General features: G+C 50.3%; 3 protein-coding genes across 3 annotated transcripts; 1 reads left to right on the forward strand and 2 right to left on the reverse strand.

The window, feature by feature from the left end:
* Window positions 1–7295: 7295 nt before the first annotated feature.
* On the reverse strand, window positions 7296–7823 carry N7511_011414 (uncharacterized protein; the record flags this gene model as incomplete). The annotated part of the gene is made up of 1 exon (XM_057133791.1): window positions 7296–7823. One exon carries the CDS (start codon window positions 7821–7823, stop codon window positions 7296–7298), a length of 528 nt encoding a protein of 175 aa, XP_056978461.1.
* Window positions 7824–8842: 1019 nt separating this feature from the next.
* On the reverse strand, window positions 8843–10586 carry N7511_011415 (uncharacterized protein; the record flags this gene model as incomplete). The annotated part of the gene is made up of 3 exons (XM_057133792.1): window positions 8843–9921; window positions 9996–10464; window positions 10530–10586. The coding sequence occupies 3 exons, from the start codon at window positions 10584–10586 to the stop codon at window positions 8843–8845; spliced, it is 1605 nt and encodes a 534-aa protein (XP_056978462.1).
* Window positions 10587–11425: 839 nt separating this feature from the next.
* On the forward strand, window positions 11426–13756 carry N7511_011416 (MAP7 domain-containing protein; the record flags this gene model as incomplete). Its single annotated transcript, XM_057133793.1, has 1 exon — window positions 11426–13756. The coding sequence occupies one exon, from the start codon at window positions 11426–11428 to the stop codon at window positions 13754–13756; it is 2331 nt and encodes a 776-aa protein (XP_056978463.1).
* Between the last annotated feature and the right edge of the window lie 3633 nt (window positions 13757–17389).

Below are 17389 nucleotides of genomic sequence, written 5' to 3' on the forward strand. Positions count from 1 at the left end.
CTGATACTAGAGGTGGTTACAAGCGTCTGAAATTCATCCCATAGAAAGACAGCCATTTCCTCTAGGTACAGACCTGGCTTTTCTAGCAGGTGGTCACAGAGTGCCTCCATCATTGGTGGTGTTATACTTCGTCTCCGACCGATACGAGTCGGGGGAGCATAAACATCTCCAAACTGTCGCAAGTTTCTGCGGATGTTTTTGATCGTTTGTTCGCTGCATTCTGCTGCCTCCGCCATTTGAGAACGGGTTAATGACTGGCTTTCTATCATATCGCGAATGAGATGCAGCTGTGGCAAGGATAGTCTCGGTGCCATAACGTGCAAAAGTTCTAGTATTTCCGAGATGGTGGTACTGAAAAGGATGAAAGTCAAGAATGGAGGGGCACTGAAGGTAGGGTCGTATGGGAGTTTCATGCAAGATACGGTATTATACGTTAAGCAGTTGTTCTAGAAATTAAAAAGTTCTATTCTTAGAAATTGATTACTTACGCCTTATCTAAAAACGGATTAGTGTGGTTTCGGGTACGGGCCGAGAAACAAAGCTTGGGTGTCCGAGGGGTAAACTGTTTTCGAATTTTACTGTAGAAGGCTCACAGAGGCAACCGCAACAGCGGCGGATAGGCACACTCCCGACCTGCGACCAACTCCATACTCCAAACGCTGGTTTACCCCAGCCCTCAAAATACAGCAAACCGAAGTCAATCAACTACGTCGGATATGGCAAGAGAGCTGTGCGGAACTTGGGCGACACGACGCCCGCTCCATAACGCATTTTCAAGAGATGCAGCGCAAACGACGGTTATGGACCCGGACTATCGAGAAGGTGAAGGCGTCACATTGGAAACAGTTCCTTGACGAAGCTGGGGAAGGGAAACTCTGGAAAGCTGCCACCTACATGAAACCACGAGAAGCCTGGGGATGTGTGCCGGCATTGCACATCGGCACCAACGAGCTCATAGAAAACAAGGACAAAGCGCAGGCCTTCTTAGATACTTTCTTCCCGCAGATGGACGAACCTCACGAGGACTTGCCCGCCCAAGCACCTCTAGCACTTCCATGGCAACCTATCACTGAGCTTGAGATTCAACGTTCTCTCAAAGCCGCAAAAGGATCTACCGCACCCGGGGAAGACGGCCTGCCGACGCTAGTATGGAAACAGCTGTGGAGACACCTCAAGGTCTACATCACAGGGATCTTCACCGCGTCAGTCAATCTAGGATACCACCCGAAGCGATGGCGAAGCGCGAAGATTGTGGTGCTGCGAAAACCTAAGAAATCTGACTATTCAGTACCTGGGGCCTATCGCCCGATCTCGCTGCTTAACACTCTCGGCAAACTCCTTGAAGCGGTGATGGCACGACGACTGTCGTACCTCGCTGAAAAGCACGGCCTGCTACCTGACACCCAGTTTGGAGGACGACCAGGCAGAACGACCGAACAGGCCCTGTTGGTCCTCTCTAATGCCATTGACCGAGCGTGGTATAAACACAAAGTGATCACGCTAGTGGCTTTCGACCTGAAAGGTGCCTTTAACGGAGTCAACAAAGTGAGCTTAGACGCCTGCCTCCGGGCAAGAAGAATCCCAACCGTGGCGAGAAAATGGATTGTGAGCTTTATGAGCGACCGCCACGCCAGCATAGGATTTGACGACTTCCGCACCGAGGCCACACCACTAGCGAACGCGGGACTAGCACAGGGATCGCCTCTCTCCCCCATTCTGTTCACATTCTTCAACTCCGACCTGGTCGACCAACCTGTCGACTCTCACGGCGGTGCATCCGCCTTTATCGATGACTACTTCCGCTGGCGAGTGGGACGCTCAGCCGAAGAGAACCTAGCCAAGATCCAATCGGAAGACATTCCCCGCATTGAAGCATGGGCCCGTCGAACTGGGTCTTGTTTCGCAGCCGAGAAAACCGAACTGATTCACATCACCAGGAAAAGACACGAACAGCTTCAGGGTCGAGTAGTTATGAATGGGAAGACGATCGAACCGTCGCCCACGGCCAAGCTTCTAGGGGTGGTGTTCGACCAGGAGCTTCGCTGGAAAGAACACGTCCAGCAAGCGATTAAACGGGCAATCAAGGTCAGTATTGCTCTGGGCGGGCTGCGGCATCTACGCCCAGAACAGATGAGACAGCTCTACCAAGCCTGCGTATCGCCGGTCATGGACTACGCGTCGACGGTCTGGCACGACCCGTTGCGAGACAAGACTCACCTACGACACTTGAACACAGTCCAGAGAACCGTATTAGTACGGATCCTGTCAGCTTTCAGGACAGTGGCCACCACGACTCTGGAAGTAGAAGCACATATTGTGCCAACGCACCTCCGCCTCCGTCGCCGAGCGCAGAACACCATCGCAAGCCTTCACACTCTGCCGCGCGATCATCCGATCTGGGATACACTACGGCGAGCCCAGAAACGTAGGAACAATGTCGGGTCATACGCTCGCTTCCCACTGGCGGAAGCCCTGAAGACCATGAACCTAGAAAGATTAGATGAGCTAGAGACGATCGACCCACGTCCGCTACCACCATGGCGAACCGAGTCCTTCACGGAGATCGAGATCGGGTCAGACCGAGAGACGGCAAGAGAGCGGGCGGAGTCCGTGCGGACCACATCCGCTATCGTGGTCTACTCTGATGCCTCGGGACGCGAAGGCCACCTAGGCGCCGCTGCCGTAGCACTCGACAATGACCTACAAGTTGTCGAATCGAAACAGGCCCAAGTGGGACCGATGGACCGGTGGTCGGTTCACGTAGCAGAGCTGATAGGCATTTTCTACGCTGTCAGTATAGTGTTCAAGATCAGCCATCAGCGGCCAAGAACGGAACATAATGGAACAACAACGGCAACGATCCTCTGCGACAGCAAGTCGGCGTTGCAGGCGATCGAGAACCCAGGAAACAAGTCAGGACAACGCATCATCCACGCGATCCTCCAGGCGGCTGCAGAGGTCCAAGCAAAGGGAATTGCGCTTTGTCTCCAATGGATACCCGGACACTGCGACGATCCAGGGAACGACGCAGCAGATCGGTTGGCCAAAGACGCGGCAAGCCCGGGCAAAACACACCCCTTCCGCCCTTTGCTAACAAGGAAGAGAGCGCTTATCCGAGACAAGATCCGCGCTCAATGGGAGCGGGAATGGAAAGCATCAACTAAAGGCGGTCACCTGCGTAGAATTGATAGCACCCTACCGGCGGCCTACACCAGGAAGTTGTATGGGAACCTGCCAAGGGGGCGGGCGTACCTGCTGACGCAGCTACGCACGGGCCACAATTGGTTATCCACCTATGCCAAGACCTTCGGCTTCCGCGACAACAATCAGTGCGTGTGCGGCGCGCAAGAAACAGTTACCCACGTGCTGGTGGACTGCCCAAATCTGAGGGAAATCCGACGGAAGCTAAGGATTGAAGTTGGGGACGCGTTTAATAGCGTATCGAGTCTGCTGGGAGGCTCAACTGAAGGTGAGAGAGGTAAACCAGACACCGTCTCGCGGGCTAGGACGGTCAAGGCCGTACTAGACTTCGCTGAGGCGTCACAAAAATTCCAAAGTCGCGCGCCATGAGGGCAGCCTAATTACTTGAACGGCACCTGGGCCACGATAGGCCTTGACGAGGCTCCAAGTTCGTTTTCAGGAAGTGGGACATTACACTTGAACATACCAAGATATATATAGTTGCTGTATCCTGTATATCGCCAAAAGCGAGAGGTCAGGGTAAATGATATCATCCATCCATCCATACTGTAGGCATACTAAGTGATCTGGTGGATAAATCGACTCAAAACTCGAGTTGGCGACCCGTTGAAGCTAGCAATAGTCTTGGAAAACGCACATGCCATGCAATGGTACCAGCAAGGCCGAACAGACACGCAATTTCCTCGCTTCGCATTCGACTCATGGGAATCCGAGGGTTCCCTGTAATGAGATCAGAGTCAGCCAGTGTTGATTCAGTTGGACGAGGCAATGTACTTTACGTTGTTGATGAAGACGTCCCTGGTGATCGACGGTATGCTTCAGACAGTCGGTCAGTCAGGATCGTCGTCATACCCATGTCTCTTGTGCAACGCTGTCATCAATATGCCATCTTGCATCCAGGTTCGTCATCTACCGGTTGTGCGAGAAAGCCACGCCGGTGCGCAGAGCAGGTTCGCAAGGCAGAAAACGCTGGCGACGAACCTATGTGCGGAATAGTTGTACAGTCTTATTGGAGACTCCTTGTAGAGACACGACGTCGCGCAGGGTGCGAAGGTGATGAGGTGGAGACAATACAGCGCGTCGGCCCGCAATTTTATCTGACTTGGCGGGAATAGCTTTTCTCGCGACAAGGGCTTCCCCAGTTGGTGATGGGCTGCTACAATGGCATACTGTATGTAAAGCGAATGCACAGTAAAAAAATTTCGCTTCGAATGCTGTACTTGCAGTAAATAGTAGAGATGGGTTTCAATTGGCCTCAATTAAGATGTGACTAACGAACCTTTCATTCATGAGAAACCTCACCGCCTTCGCACATTGAACGACGGAGTCCTCCAATACGATTGTACAATCCTAACATAGATAGGTTCGTCGCCAGCGTTTTCCGCCGTGCGAACTTGCCCTGCGCACCAGTGTGGCTTTCTCGAACAAGCGGATGGTGACGAACCTGCATGTCCGTTGATCACCAGTCCCTTCACCGCCCGATTACTGCACATTTCACCACACCGGCATCAACATCCACACGTCAACACGTCAATACACCAGCTCTAAATCTCTACTTTCACTTCACACTGGCATCACAAACATCCTACCGAAACAGCATCACAACGCAACATCGCTATGTGTTCTGCACCCAAATCAAGCGATTTTACGTTGCAGCAAACGGATCATCGACTGCGGAAAGGCATACAGAGTGGGAATACGGGTTGCTAAACATGAATCCTTGCTTGGATTGAGTTGGTGATTGATTGTCTATGCTATGGTGCTCTGCAGCACGATACAGTATGAAGATGCTGAGCAGGTCTTGGCTTCATCGAATGCTGTTGCAAATTCGAATACTAGTCTCTGACACCACGAAGAGGTGCCTGCACATGGTCAGAGGATCAGGACTGGCACAGCGGCGCCACGGGCCGCCTAAACAAGCACAAATTTGATAACGCAGGGCTCAAGGCTGCATGGAAGCTCAAGATTATACAGTCACAGGGCTCAAGGCTGTGAGGGAGAGCTTGGTGTCGTAGATGTCCCTACGGAGACTCTTGGTGTCGCAGATGTCCCTGCGGAGACTCTTGGTGTCGCAGATGTCCCTGCGGAGACTCTTGGTGTCGTAGATGTCCCTACGGAGACTCTTGGTATCGCAGATGTCCCTGCGGAGAACTTGGTAATGCAGCGGTCTCCTGCAGAGAACTTGTTAACGCAGCGGTCTCCTGCGGAGTTCACTTGGTAACGCAGCGCCCCTCTGCGAGGATTGTTGTTGACGTAGACCTATCCTGCGAAGCACATTTTTACACTCGTGGGGCTCAGGGCAGCGAGGGAGCACATTTTTACAGTCACAGGGCTCATTGGCTGTGAGGGAGCACATTTTTACAATCACAGGGCTCATTGGCTGTGAGGGAGCACATTTTTACAGTCACAGGGCTCATTGGCTGTGAGGGAGCACAAGTCTTACATCGCTGGGCTCGTGGCAGCGAAAGCCGTGGTCATGGAGACCCTCAAGCCCGTAGGCAAGAGGGACACCGTGACACATCGGAGCGTGAGGACTGAAGTCCTGATTTTTTTGGGCAGGGAATTGGGCCTCTTTTATACCTTTTCGGCTGCGTCTCTTCCAAGGAACTACATGCGCAGATGGTAGCGAGAATTGCGTATTTCATAGGCGTTGACGCCATGTGAACGACGTTAAAACGGTGTTTCGGGACTCTGCGGCCTACAATATCTAGTGTCGTTCTGGAATTATTTCTCTCAAAATTCGGCGTTGGGTGTGGTGAACAACGTTCATCAACTGTTGAGAAGAGAGCTAAACCGCAAGAATATGATTCTTACATATCGTTGAATTTGAAATCAAATCGCCCAACAGGGTGGCACCTAGTCCGGCTATGAGTCATTCATAGTCTGAAATCTTTCTCCCCCGCTGAAAATTGTTCTGAAAATTGTGGCAGATAGTCACGCTTGATTGTACCCGTGGTGGGCTTCTTCGCCAAGTGAGTCCGATTGATCCCATTGAAATTTATTATGTGCATCTCCTAGTCCCGTGCTACTCGAAAGGGAGGTTTCTGTGTTGCACACAGCCGACTATTGTTTCAACTACTGTAGGACTCGAGAACTTCTGATGCTCGTAGGCACACATTCGAACACGCTAAGAAGTCCAGGGTGTTTTTCCTTTCCTTGACGCAAAATCAAAATTTCTTGTCCTCGTTGTCAAGCCAGAATAGGAACTCGAGTCCAGATTTCAGGACAAGTAAGTGGGTCAATTCAGCTTCTCGTAAGGTGAATAAGCCTTCCACGAAGTCCAGGCTTTATACTGCAATCTCCCCGAGCGAGCGTTTCCATGGCTCATCGAATCTCATTTGTCGAGATAACATGGGGTTGGCCTATGATTAACGCTCCCGTCCAATAATGCTCCCGTCCAATAGTCCACGGCCTTGGTAATATCCGTTTCCATGCCTTAGGCGGATGAGCACACGATATTGCTGTATGCTGAGTTAAAAATGTCTGCACACTAGCCAGATCAAACTTGCTTTGCCGATCAGCTGCATTACTTGATCACACTGCTTTTGGCCCAGCCTTCCAATCAGGTAGGTCTCGAGCAGACTAGTGTCTAGAAAATTCCAGAGCTTCCTTAGAAATACGAACATCATGCTACTGTATCAAGTTCTTAAAAAGAACCCCCTGGTCTGGTTTGCAGGCATCTTTATACATAGAATATTACTTCGCAAGCTGTATCAGAATATGATGATATGCTTCTGGGTCATAATGATACAGTAATAATGTAAATGGAGTGCCGGTCACTTCCGAGAGCATCCATGACAGTGCTCTGTTGTCTACCGTTGCTGTATCTGGAGCTTCCTCAATATTGTTGTAACTTGTGAATGAGTTTTATCATAGAACCCATTTGTTTCCTAATTGGACTCCATCCGCCGATTTATTTCTGACACTCAAGGGTTTCTAGCTTGCTATATCTTCGGATATGCCATAACAGCCAGTTCGGATCTTCTCTCCTTCGTAATACCCCCTGTTCTTTCCTCCACACAATACTGGATTCAAGCAGGATGCCTCGGTATCATCTCCAAGGTTCCGTCATCTCGTGTCTCTCAAATATCAAATTATGCAGCTGCAACAACATGTACCAAAATCAAGATGAATAGTGCAGACGCAAAGGTGGCCTGGCCAACCGCGCCATAGTATATGACGGCGTAGTATGGAAACGAACTCTCTCCACTAAACAGCTCAAATGAGGATTGAAACCCATGAATACAGCCGGCGGCATAACCTCCTATGGAGATAACACATATGCTCATGAGAAAAGTCAAGCAGCCATAGTAGATTCGAGCATTGCAATCTTCTTGTAGCCACCTTGAGTGGACCGAAAGAAGTATTCCGAAAATAAAAAGCACCGCTGAGATGAGGGCTGTGATAACCATGCTAACGAGAATATTGCTCATGAGCTTCTGAAATGTGATGTCCAGCATCAAATTGTCGGCGTGGACAAAGTCAGACTTTGCGCGATTTTGCAGGACGTCTGCGAGTCGTGCAGACGCTGAGGCGAGAGTCGCAAGTCCCAGCCAGACTATTGTAAGAAAAGAGACGACCAGTCGCATCCGCATCGTGCTTCTGGTGAAAAATGAGGGCATTGTTCCAGAAATGGTAGTTTTGATTTTGATAAGTCTAGTTGGGTCTCGTTGAGACAAGTTTTCAATAATCTGAGAGTGGAAACAAAAGAAGAGTGGTCAGTAACTCCGAACGCAGACTATTTATACTTTCCAGTCAATTTTCTGTGCGCCTTGTAGACTAAGATTGCCTATAGGATCAATGACATGGCACACCCGAAGCTGCACCAAATGCTCATTGCATTGCCCGCTTCCTAAGTGGCAATCTACATAGATCCATTCACGAATTACGCTTTTCATAAGATTTCTACTCATCTTGGCAACCAGCGTCGCAGAAGGCTCTCGGCCTCTGGGGTATATGGTAGCTCCTAGGATCACCTGTGACTTTCTGTTAGGCATATATGAAGACATGATCTGCATGACGCACTTTGTGCATCTGGATTGCCCGGAAGGCGAGGACGCCCTTCTCTTTACTCCTCGTGCTACGTATTTTATCGTGAGTTAACCACATGTTCACCATATTAACGGCGTATCTCGAGAGGCTAAAATATGTAAATTCCGCCGAGCACGTTAGCCACTATGTTCACGTGAAATATGTGTTGACTGTTCAATCTTTGGGTAGCCCTGGACTTCTTCATCATCAAAGACACGATATGGGATGTGCGGCGGGTTAAGTATGAGATAATACGGTTCATCGCAAATTATGCCTGAAAATGGTATAAGAGGAGCTCATTTGAAAGGGGTTGCATTGTACCGGACGAGATTAACAATTATCTAACAAAGCAATCATGGGCTATCTGTAATTCAAGACCTAGTGCAAAAGTGGACTTGCTCATCCAAGTGGCCTCCAAGGTACAGTGTGATTCTAGAGGTGAGAGCTGCTTCAATGGCCCTTTTGACATCACTCGCACATTTTGCCCGAGCATCCCTGTAGAGACGCTTGACAACCTGTTCGTGTCCATTCCGAGCTGCTTTGCATAGCGCCGTGTCCCCAAAATTATCAGCAGCAGCAACATCCAATCCATCTACTTTTAGTAAAAGATTTATAATCTCCAAATGACCATGGTAAGCGGCCAAAGAAAGTGCAGTGTCGCCCAAGTAAGTTTTGAGATTAGTGTCGGGGGGTGTTGTGTGCCCAAGGAGTAGCTTGTAACTTCCGGGTAGCCCATCTCGGAGGCAACGCACAGAGGCGAGCTGTTCCCAAATTGCTGATTGATGTTGATCGTACCAACGGAAAGCAATCGGCGTACAACTTCCACATGACCCTTTTTGGCGGCATGGAAGAGGGGTGGGGCCTGATGCACGTTCACTTGTATGTCTGCCCTCGCGAGAAAGAGCTCCACCATCCGTAAATCGCCATTGGAAGCAGCATGGGTGAGAGGAGGCCATCCTTCATCATCACGAAGGTTCGGATCTAGCTGATCGTTGTCGAGAAGCACACAAGCTACCGGTATGCTTCCCACTGAGACCGCATGGTGAAGAGCTGTCCAGCCATTTTGACCAGCCACATTGAGGTCTACATGGTCTTCTGCGAGAATTTGCAGGGCTGCAGCTGTGTGCTTTTCCTTTACAGCCAAGCAGAGTGCTGTTGCCCCATTAGCATCTCGGGCATTGATATCCACAGCACCATAGGCTAAGAGAAGCCTTGTGATCAACTTGTTGCCATACTCTGCTGCGATGTGAAAGGCAGTGCGACCGTAGGTGTCTCTTGCGTTGGATTCTATACCGCATTTGGCCAGCAGGCACTTGGCTACCGACGTGCATCCATACTCTGCTGCGATGTGAAGTGCAGTGCAGGAACGTCTGTCCGTTGCATTGATAGATATGTCTTCATACGTGAGCAGTTGTTGGACCACCTCCCTGTCACCATTTTTCGTGGCTTGATGCAACAAGCTCTGGCCATCTCTATTTCTAGAGTTTGGATCTGCGCCATGGGCAACCAGTAGCGCGATGACATCTCGGAGGATTGCTTGTACAGCCCGACACAGCAGACGGTTTCTGAGAGCGACATCCTCTAGTAAGATCTTTTTTGAATCGGGATCTGAATTGAGGAGTATCAGCCGGGCGATTTTCGGGGGTGTCTTCGTCACTGCCAGGCAGAAGGGCGAGACATCTTTGTAATCTGGCGTTCGTATGTCGCTACCCCTTTTTAAAAGGGACTGCACCCGGCTCTCATCGCAGAGATCGATAGCGTACCAGATAGCCGACCGTTTTTGATATCCACTTTATTCAGACATGGATTAAATTCGAGTAGAAGTGATGCAGTTGACAGAAGATTCCTTTCAATGGCGTATACCAATGGAGTTTGTCTGCGCCAATCTGGCCAATTGATATCCGCTTTCTCGTTTTCAAGAAGTATGCGAATGATTTGCTCGTTCTTGGTTCGAATGGCGTAAAAGATGGGTGTGCGAGATTTACTATCGGTGGTGTTGGCGTTCGCTCGGTAGTAACCCAACATCATTTTGACAAACTCCGGTTTGCTTTGACGAACTCCCCAGGACAATGCGGAGCTGCGTTGGTGTCGGACGTTGAACCTGTACAGACAGTCGAGGAAAATTTTGTTCATTGCTTGATTTAGGCAAGCCAGTGCAAGCAAATCTCTGGCTTGATCCAGGCTGTATGCTATGCAAAGAAGGATTTCACCAGGAAGACCGAGGAGAGACCTCTTCGGTACGTTAGTATTGAAAGTTACTAGAAGGTGTGGTAAACAGTGGAAGCGGCCATACTCACTTCGGGAGCTTGGATTTCAGAGGTGCTAGTTACGGCTTGTTTGTGTGGGATTGGCATGGCGTGACTTGATAGAAAGCTGAGAGAACAAGAGCCCTGGACTAGCTTATATGCACCAGAAGATATATCATATGGCGACACGTGTGAATTGAGAATGTGAGATGCCTTATTGTGCGATAGGAAATCGTCGGAGTGCAGGTCAGGCTCCTGGGAGGGAGTCCTGGTTACCTGGACCTTTATTATGTGAATGTTGGTAGAACAGAGTTAGGGAGTCAATCTCGGGTTTGAACCAGAATCTCAGTCGCCAAGGAATGGCAATGCCCTAGACTTCTCAGCGCGTTCCTCATAGTCTACTTATTCGGGCCCTCCATGATCTATCAATGCAAGACCTTGCGATAGAGAGAATATCTCTTCAGACTGGCCATTTGTGAAAGAAATATTGGGGTACCACGACTCATAAACAGGGTTGATCAACGGTGCGACGTGTAGAGTGCTCTGACGGTCCCACCACACGGTTTGGCTCGTGTACAGGGCGAGCGGCTCCTAGCCTAGAGGCTGCTGCTTTGTCCCCATAAATGTTTGTAAGGCTTCCAGGAAGAAATAACTCCTAGGGCCAAGAGATGAGATCCTAGCACGTCAAAACATAGAGTTTGACACAATTCACGTTCTGAATCCTGAAGAATGCTATCGCCTAATGATTCAGGTCAGCGTGATAGTGATTTGATACAGCATTCGTATCCTGCAGGAAGCTTTATCGGCTACACTTGTTCCCCGGCATCCAGTCATGTTTTCCCCCGGGGAAATACCTTTGCCGGGAGCCGGAATCAGGTGATATCAGCCAAGTGGAGACAGCCGATCGGTGCCTGTGGATCGATTCCTCGTCTGGTCCCTACATATCAATGGCTGATCCCAGCTCTCCAGATTACAAAAATCTCTATCTCCAGGCGGAAGAGAAAAGGAGGCAGGCAGAAGAGCGCGAGAAGCAGGAAGCAGAAGGGAGGCGGCAGGAAGCAGAAGGGAGGCGGCAGGCAGAAGAGCGCGAGAAGCAGGAAGCAGAAGGGAGGCGGCAGGCAGAAGAGCGCGAGAAGCAGGAAGCAGAAGGGAGGCGGCAGGCAGAAGGGCGCGAAAAGCAGGAAGCAGAAGGGAGGCGGCTGGCAGAAGAACGTAACCGACCGACCACTTTCACGGAGCTCATTCAGCACTGCCATGTCCTTCTCTCCCGATCGCTGAGAGTCGATTCCCCATCTCGCTCCACCACTGGGAAAATCCCCCTTCCAACCGGAAAATACTGCCCAACTCGATTGGAACATTGGACCGACTGCCCAAAACAGCTTGAAGAGGTCTACAAGTCCGTCTGCCACTATCTTCAGCCCGAAACGGGCGAGGCACCTCGTCTATTTTCATCTGTGGCTCAATTAGAAGGGCTCGGCTGTCGGTTTGCTCGCAAACCAGTCAGTAGCGAGCAAGAACTTGAAGCCTACGAGCGGTTTGGCGTTGAAGAACATGTGCATGATATAATTAACGAGCTTTGCAGTGTTCCAGCTGCTCGTGAGGAGTTCGGGCTCGGAGACGGAATCGAGTTCAGTAATCATACGAATTCCTTGAACCGAAACGACCCCATCGAGGTTGATGCGAGCCAACTGCCGAGCACAAGTCACCCACGACCGGACCAATTTTGCATCAATCGTGTCGACGGTCACTCGACCACCGTGCTGACGACTGTCGAGTACAAGCCGCCTCACAAGCTATCTCTTGCAGCTCTTCGCATGGGCCTTAGACCGATGGACCTCTGGAAAGATATGGTCAGATCCAATAAACTACCCACGGACCAGGAAGCGAAGATGAAATACAATGCGGAGCGACTCGTCTGCTCCGCCGTCGTGCAAGAATACCATGTGATGATTCAGGAGGGACTCGAATATTCCTATCTCACAAATGGGCTTTCTCGCGTTCTCCTCCGTGTTCCGCGTGACCAGCCTAGCACGCTTTACTACTTTTTTTGTGATCCTCACCGCGAAGTGAACCCTGCAAACGATGTTACCTCCCAGCTATGGAAGTCCACCGTTGCGAGGGTATTATGCCTTTGTTTGATGGCATTCGGTTCGCCTAACCGTGAGCAAGAATGGAGAAATCGTGTGCACCCAAGTCTCTACAAATGGCAGACAAGCTTTGACCACGCACGCTCGCAGGTTCCCGGGAAGGAGCTGCAGCAGATTCACCACTCCGATAGTACCAACCCTGAGTTTCCCAGTCCAGAGTCTGGTTCATCCTACGGACTACCATCGTCGTCTCCGCTACCGTCTCCATCAGAGGGCCGTCAAGTACTTACACGATCCCAAACCACCTGTGCACCCGCAGAGATTCGACCGCGCTCGCGGTCACCTGGCTCGTCCGGCTCGGACACCAATCAAGCAGCTGGCCATAAGTGGAGGATCAGCCAAGTCACGCCTTCACCGTCCGCTCGACGACCAGGTCGCCAGCAAACGACTGGGCCTAACCAAAACGACCATCATGGACGCCGTGCCGCGCCATTCTGCACGCAGCAATGTTTGCTCGGTTTGCAGAACGGGGATGTGCTGGATGAGTCGTGTCCAAATGTGGATCATCATCGCCGGGGCAAGAACCACTTGGTTCAGCACTCAATCTCAGCTAGGGACATGATTCTTTCATTGAAAAATGAGTTAGACGAGAATATAGATCGCTGCATCCCCTTGGGCGGTTGCGGCTCATACGGTGCCCCATTCAAACTTACCTGCATGGAATATGGCTACACAGTTATAGGCAAAGGCACCACGTCGGGGTTGTGGAGAGAAGTTTCTCGCGAAGCGCAGGTTTACCGAGTGCTGCGCAAGGCCCAAGGATCTGCTGTGCCTGTATTCTTGGGTACGATTGACTTGGCAAAAATCTATTTTCTTCATGGCGCTGGAGAAATCCGCCACATGCTCGTAATGGGCTGGGGAGGCGCATGTACAGCGACGATGGAGCAGACGCAATGGCTTCGCCGGGAGACTCACAAATCGAACAAGGAAATAAGAGCTCTCGGTATCATCCATGAAGACTTGCGGCGAGATAATGTGCTCTGGAGTGAAGAGCTTGGCCGTGCTTTGATTATCGACTTTCATCGCTCTACTCTAAAATGTCGACCGAGTTTACAGCGGTCGGGGGCAGCCAAACGACGACGACCATGTCAAACAAAGGCAGGAGATGTAAAACGTCTTTGTGTTTCGTAACTTCCTGTTTTGTAGCAAGGAAGCGTTCTTTTCACTTTTTGAATTAGCGATCTTATATATGATACCCCCTTTCGTTCTCATCCAGTCGTTCCGAGTACTGTACAATAGAGCGAGTCATGAATTTACACCTGAAACTAAATGTTTCAAAATAGAATATGAAAGCGACAGCACTGAATTTTCACTGGATTTGATTGGGTTCTTTCCTTCCTCCTTTCATTGTACGTCAGCGTTTACTCAGTTCCTCGATATGTATCTATGGCCACAATTACGGCGAAGGACATGACAAGAGGAAATTGAAGACGAAGCGCGGGCAAGAGTGGATTGGTGGCATAGAAGATGCCTTCATGGAGTATGTTGTCGCAAATTCGGTGACCCAAGCGCGAATTGCGAGGTGGACTCCGCCTGGAGTTATCAGGTTGCATTGTTGCAGAGAATACTCCCCTCCCTCACAGGTAGCCGTTTGTAATTTCCTCTGGGTGACGTGTCTGCACTCAGTTTTGAACCCAAGTGATATATATGATCCATTCCAGCGACATGTTCCGGGGCATTTGAAAGTTTCTGCGGACTTGATGCCATACAGACCCTGGATTATGGCGGATTGCATACCAGGATCCGGAGGAACATTTTCTAGTCAAAGCATGTACAGTACGCATATATGACAAGAACATAGTCAACCAGCCTCGTCAACAGTCGCAGAGATTGTCTCCATGAATATATTAAGGTCAAGTAAAATAATCCCCGAAGATCCGAGTAAACCAACGTGCTACGCTCTACCTGCCGGCTATGTAGCTCTGATGCCCGATGAATGACGCAGCGCCGATATCTGCACGAGCGTTTGTAGACGACCTACATGTACACGCAACTGGCCATGCCAGTTGAGCTCATAGTCGGACTGTGACACGTGAGGCCAGGAGTATTGATTTGCGTTCTGGTCCCCACGCCGCTGCGAGGATGCGGGTCCCTAGCCGTTTAATCTCTACAAACCACGTCTATATGTCATGGAGGTTTGATTTTGATGTACATAAAGGCTTTTTCCTACCAGAAAAGCACAAGCGCATGTTCTGATTATGTTCAAAAGCGCCCTCGAGCCGGGGGGCGGGGTCCCCCAGAGACCCCCTTTATGGGGGTCGGCGAGGCAATTCCCAATTGCCGGGGGTGCCCCCCAAGGCGACGGGCAAGATGCGGTGACGCACGGGGTGGTTTGTCACACGGATCATTCAGATTTGCTTGACACAGTCCCAGAACAGTGGACTAAATCTCACTTTCAGCAGCAGGAAACCTTCTGCCTTGTCAACATTGGGAGGCCGTATTGTGCAAATGGAGTGTACTGAGCATGATCAACGCACCCACGGCCTGGTTCCGAGCGACAGACGCTCCTGGTCTTGGCTTTCATTGCGGAGAAATCCGACTGAAATGCCTACTAAACATAGATTATATGATATAGCTCATCAAAGAATCCGCGGCCCTAACACCATAGCACAAACGAGATTCGAGGCCCAATACGCTGCACGTCATCCTCGATATTTTGCTCTTAGCAGTATACCCAGTGCACAGTGATCGACAGAATGAGATACCACAGACAATGAAGTGGTCTCATAGTTTCTCGGGATAGGCTGGGAGCGATGTCTGAGATCATCAGCTTCTTCAACCGCCTAGGTCTACCGACATTTCACTCCTATTTGTTCGCTATTATGGCGCAGAGGGCTGGCACAAAGAAACTGAGTATCCCATAGTGATTACCACGAAGGAGAGCCTAGAAGTTGAGTCAAAGCATCCAGCATCAACGACAGCTCGTTGTACTCTGGGAGGAAGGCGGTAATGATTTCCGTGTATCATACAAGAGTTGGAAGGCGTCCGATCCTTATACGCACGTGGATCACATGATACAGCGAACGATGGGATCTCCACAAACACAGAGGTGCATCACGGGGGACGAACATGTGCTCCATGCAAATGGATGAAATGAGATAACACCGGAATCTCAATAATAAAAGGATAAGATTTACCAATGGGGAGCGATTTAAGAGATGCAAGAATCAAAGGGCTAGGATAGATGTCTTGCCCGTCGCCTTGGGGGGCACCCCCGGCAATTGGAAATTGCCTCGCCGACCCCCATAAAGGGGGTCTCTGGGGGACCCCGCCCCCCGGCTCGAGGGCGCTTCAAAGCTGAACCAGAATATTCGCTGTAACGCCTTTCACAAAGAATGGGGTCTGTCCCCACAGCCTTGTGAATTTCATGGCCGCTACGTAGAGCAAAGCATGAGCTTTCCGAACGGGACGAGCAGTTATTTGCTCTACCTCTCGAGCTTGAGGGTCGGATATTTCGATATGAATGCGTCGACGGAGCGTGACTGAACCCGCATTTAGTCTCCATGCTCGTATGCCTTGAATTCTCAGCGGGCCCATCAAGGTTGAGGTGATCACCGGAAACTGATCGATGGATTAATCGACTCGAAGGTCGAGGTGGCGACCCGTTGAAGCTAGCAATAGTCTTGGAAAAGGTACAGGCCATGCAATAGTACCAACAAGGCCGAACAGACACGCAATTTCCTCGCTTCGCATTCGACTCATGGGAATCCGAGGGTTGCCTGTAATCAGATCAGAGTCAGCCAGTGTTGATTCAGTTGGACGAGGCATTGTACTATACGTTGTTGATGAAGAAGTCCCTGGTGATCGACGGTATGCTTCAGACAGTCCGTCATTCACGATCGTCGTCATACCCATGTCTCTTGTGCAACGCTGTCATCAATATGCCGCGTTGTATCCAATCAGTTTGTTTGGGAAAGCCACACTGGGTGTGTAGGGCAGGCTTTCAAGACGGAAAACGCGGGCGACAAACCGATCTGTTTTATGATTGTACAGTCGTATTGGAGGACTCCTTGTAGAGATACACCGTCGTTCAGTGTGCGATCGCGGTTGAGGTGGAGACGCGATGGAGCGCGTCGGCCCGCAGTTTTATCTGACTTGGCGGGAATAGCTTTTCTCGTGACAAGAGTTTCCGCAGTTGGTGATGGGCTGCTACAATGGCATGCTACTGTCAGTGATTTTCGTGTCTGTAGCACAAACTTGGCACAAGGCATCGGACTTGACGCGGCCAGAGGCGCGATATTCAACTCACCTTATCGTGGACGACGAACGTCTAGAATTTATGCATCATGTTCTTGGCCCATGACCTTGGTTGGCGGGCTGGCATGGGTACTGTAGCAAGTGGACTTGGTGGGAATCACATTCTCATTCGCACTCCCGTGGCGGTCCACAACGTAACCATAGATGTCAGTGCATTGAAATTTCAGTATAGTCAGAGGGAAGAACTTATCTGGTGCTTCAAAAGGAAGGCTTGCTCGACTCTGGAAGCCAAGGAAAAGTATTGCAGAACCAGTTGCTGGGGGGAGGAGGACGTATTTATAGGCTCCTCAGCTCCAGTCGCGTGTGCTCTGCTGAGAAGCAAACGTTGAAGGACACCATGCCTATCCTAAGTGAGGCAGACTCTAATACCGCAACTATCTGCAGCGACATCGTCAGAGCTGTTTGAGATGCCCGCTGAGCGAAAATGCTGGTCATGTTGAAAAACAGTGAAGCTGAGTCGGTTAAGAAACGTTGGCCAAGTGTTGAATATTCGGTCTTCTATATTGA

Source organism: Penicillium nucicola (genome assembly GCF_028828085.1).
Source record: "Penicillium nucicola strain IBT 29836 chromosome Unknown utg000014l, whole genome shotgun sequence".
NCBI lineage: Eukaryota > Fungi > Ascomycota > Eurotiomycetes > Eurotiales > Aspergillaceae > Penicillium > Penicillium nucicola.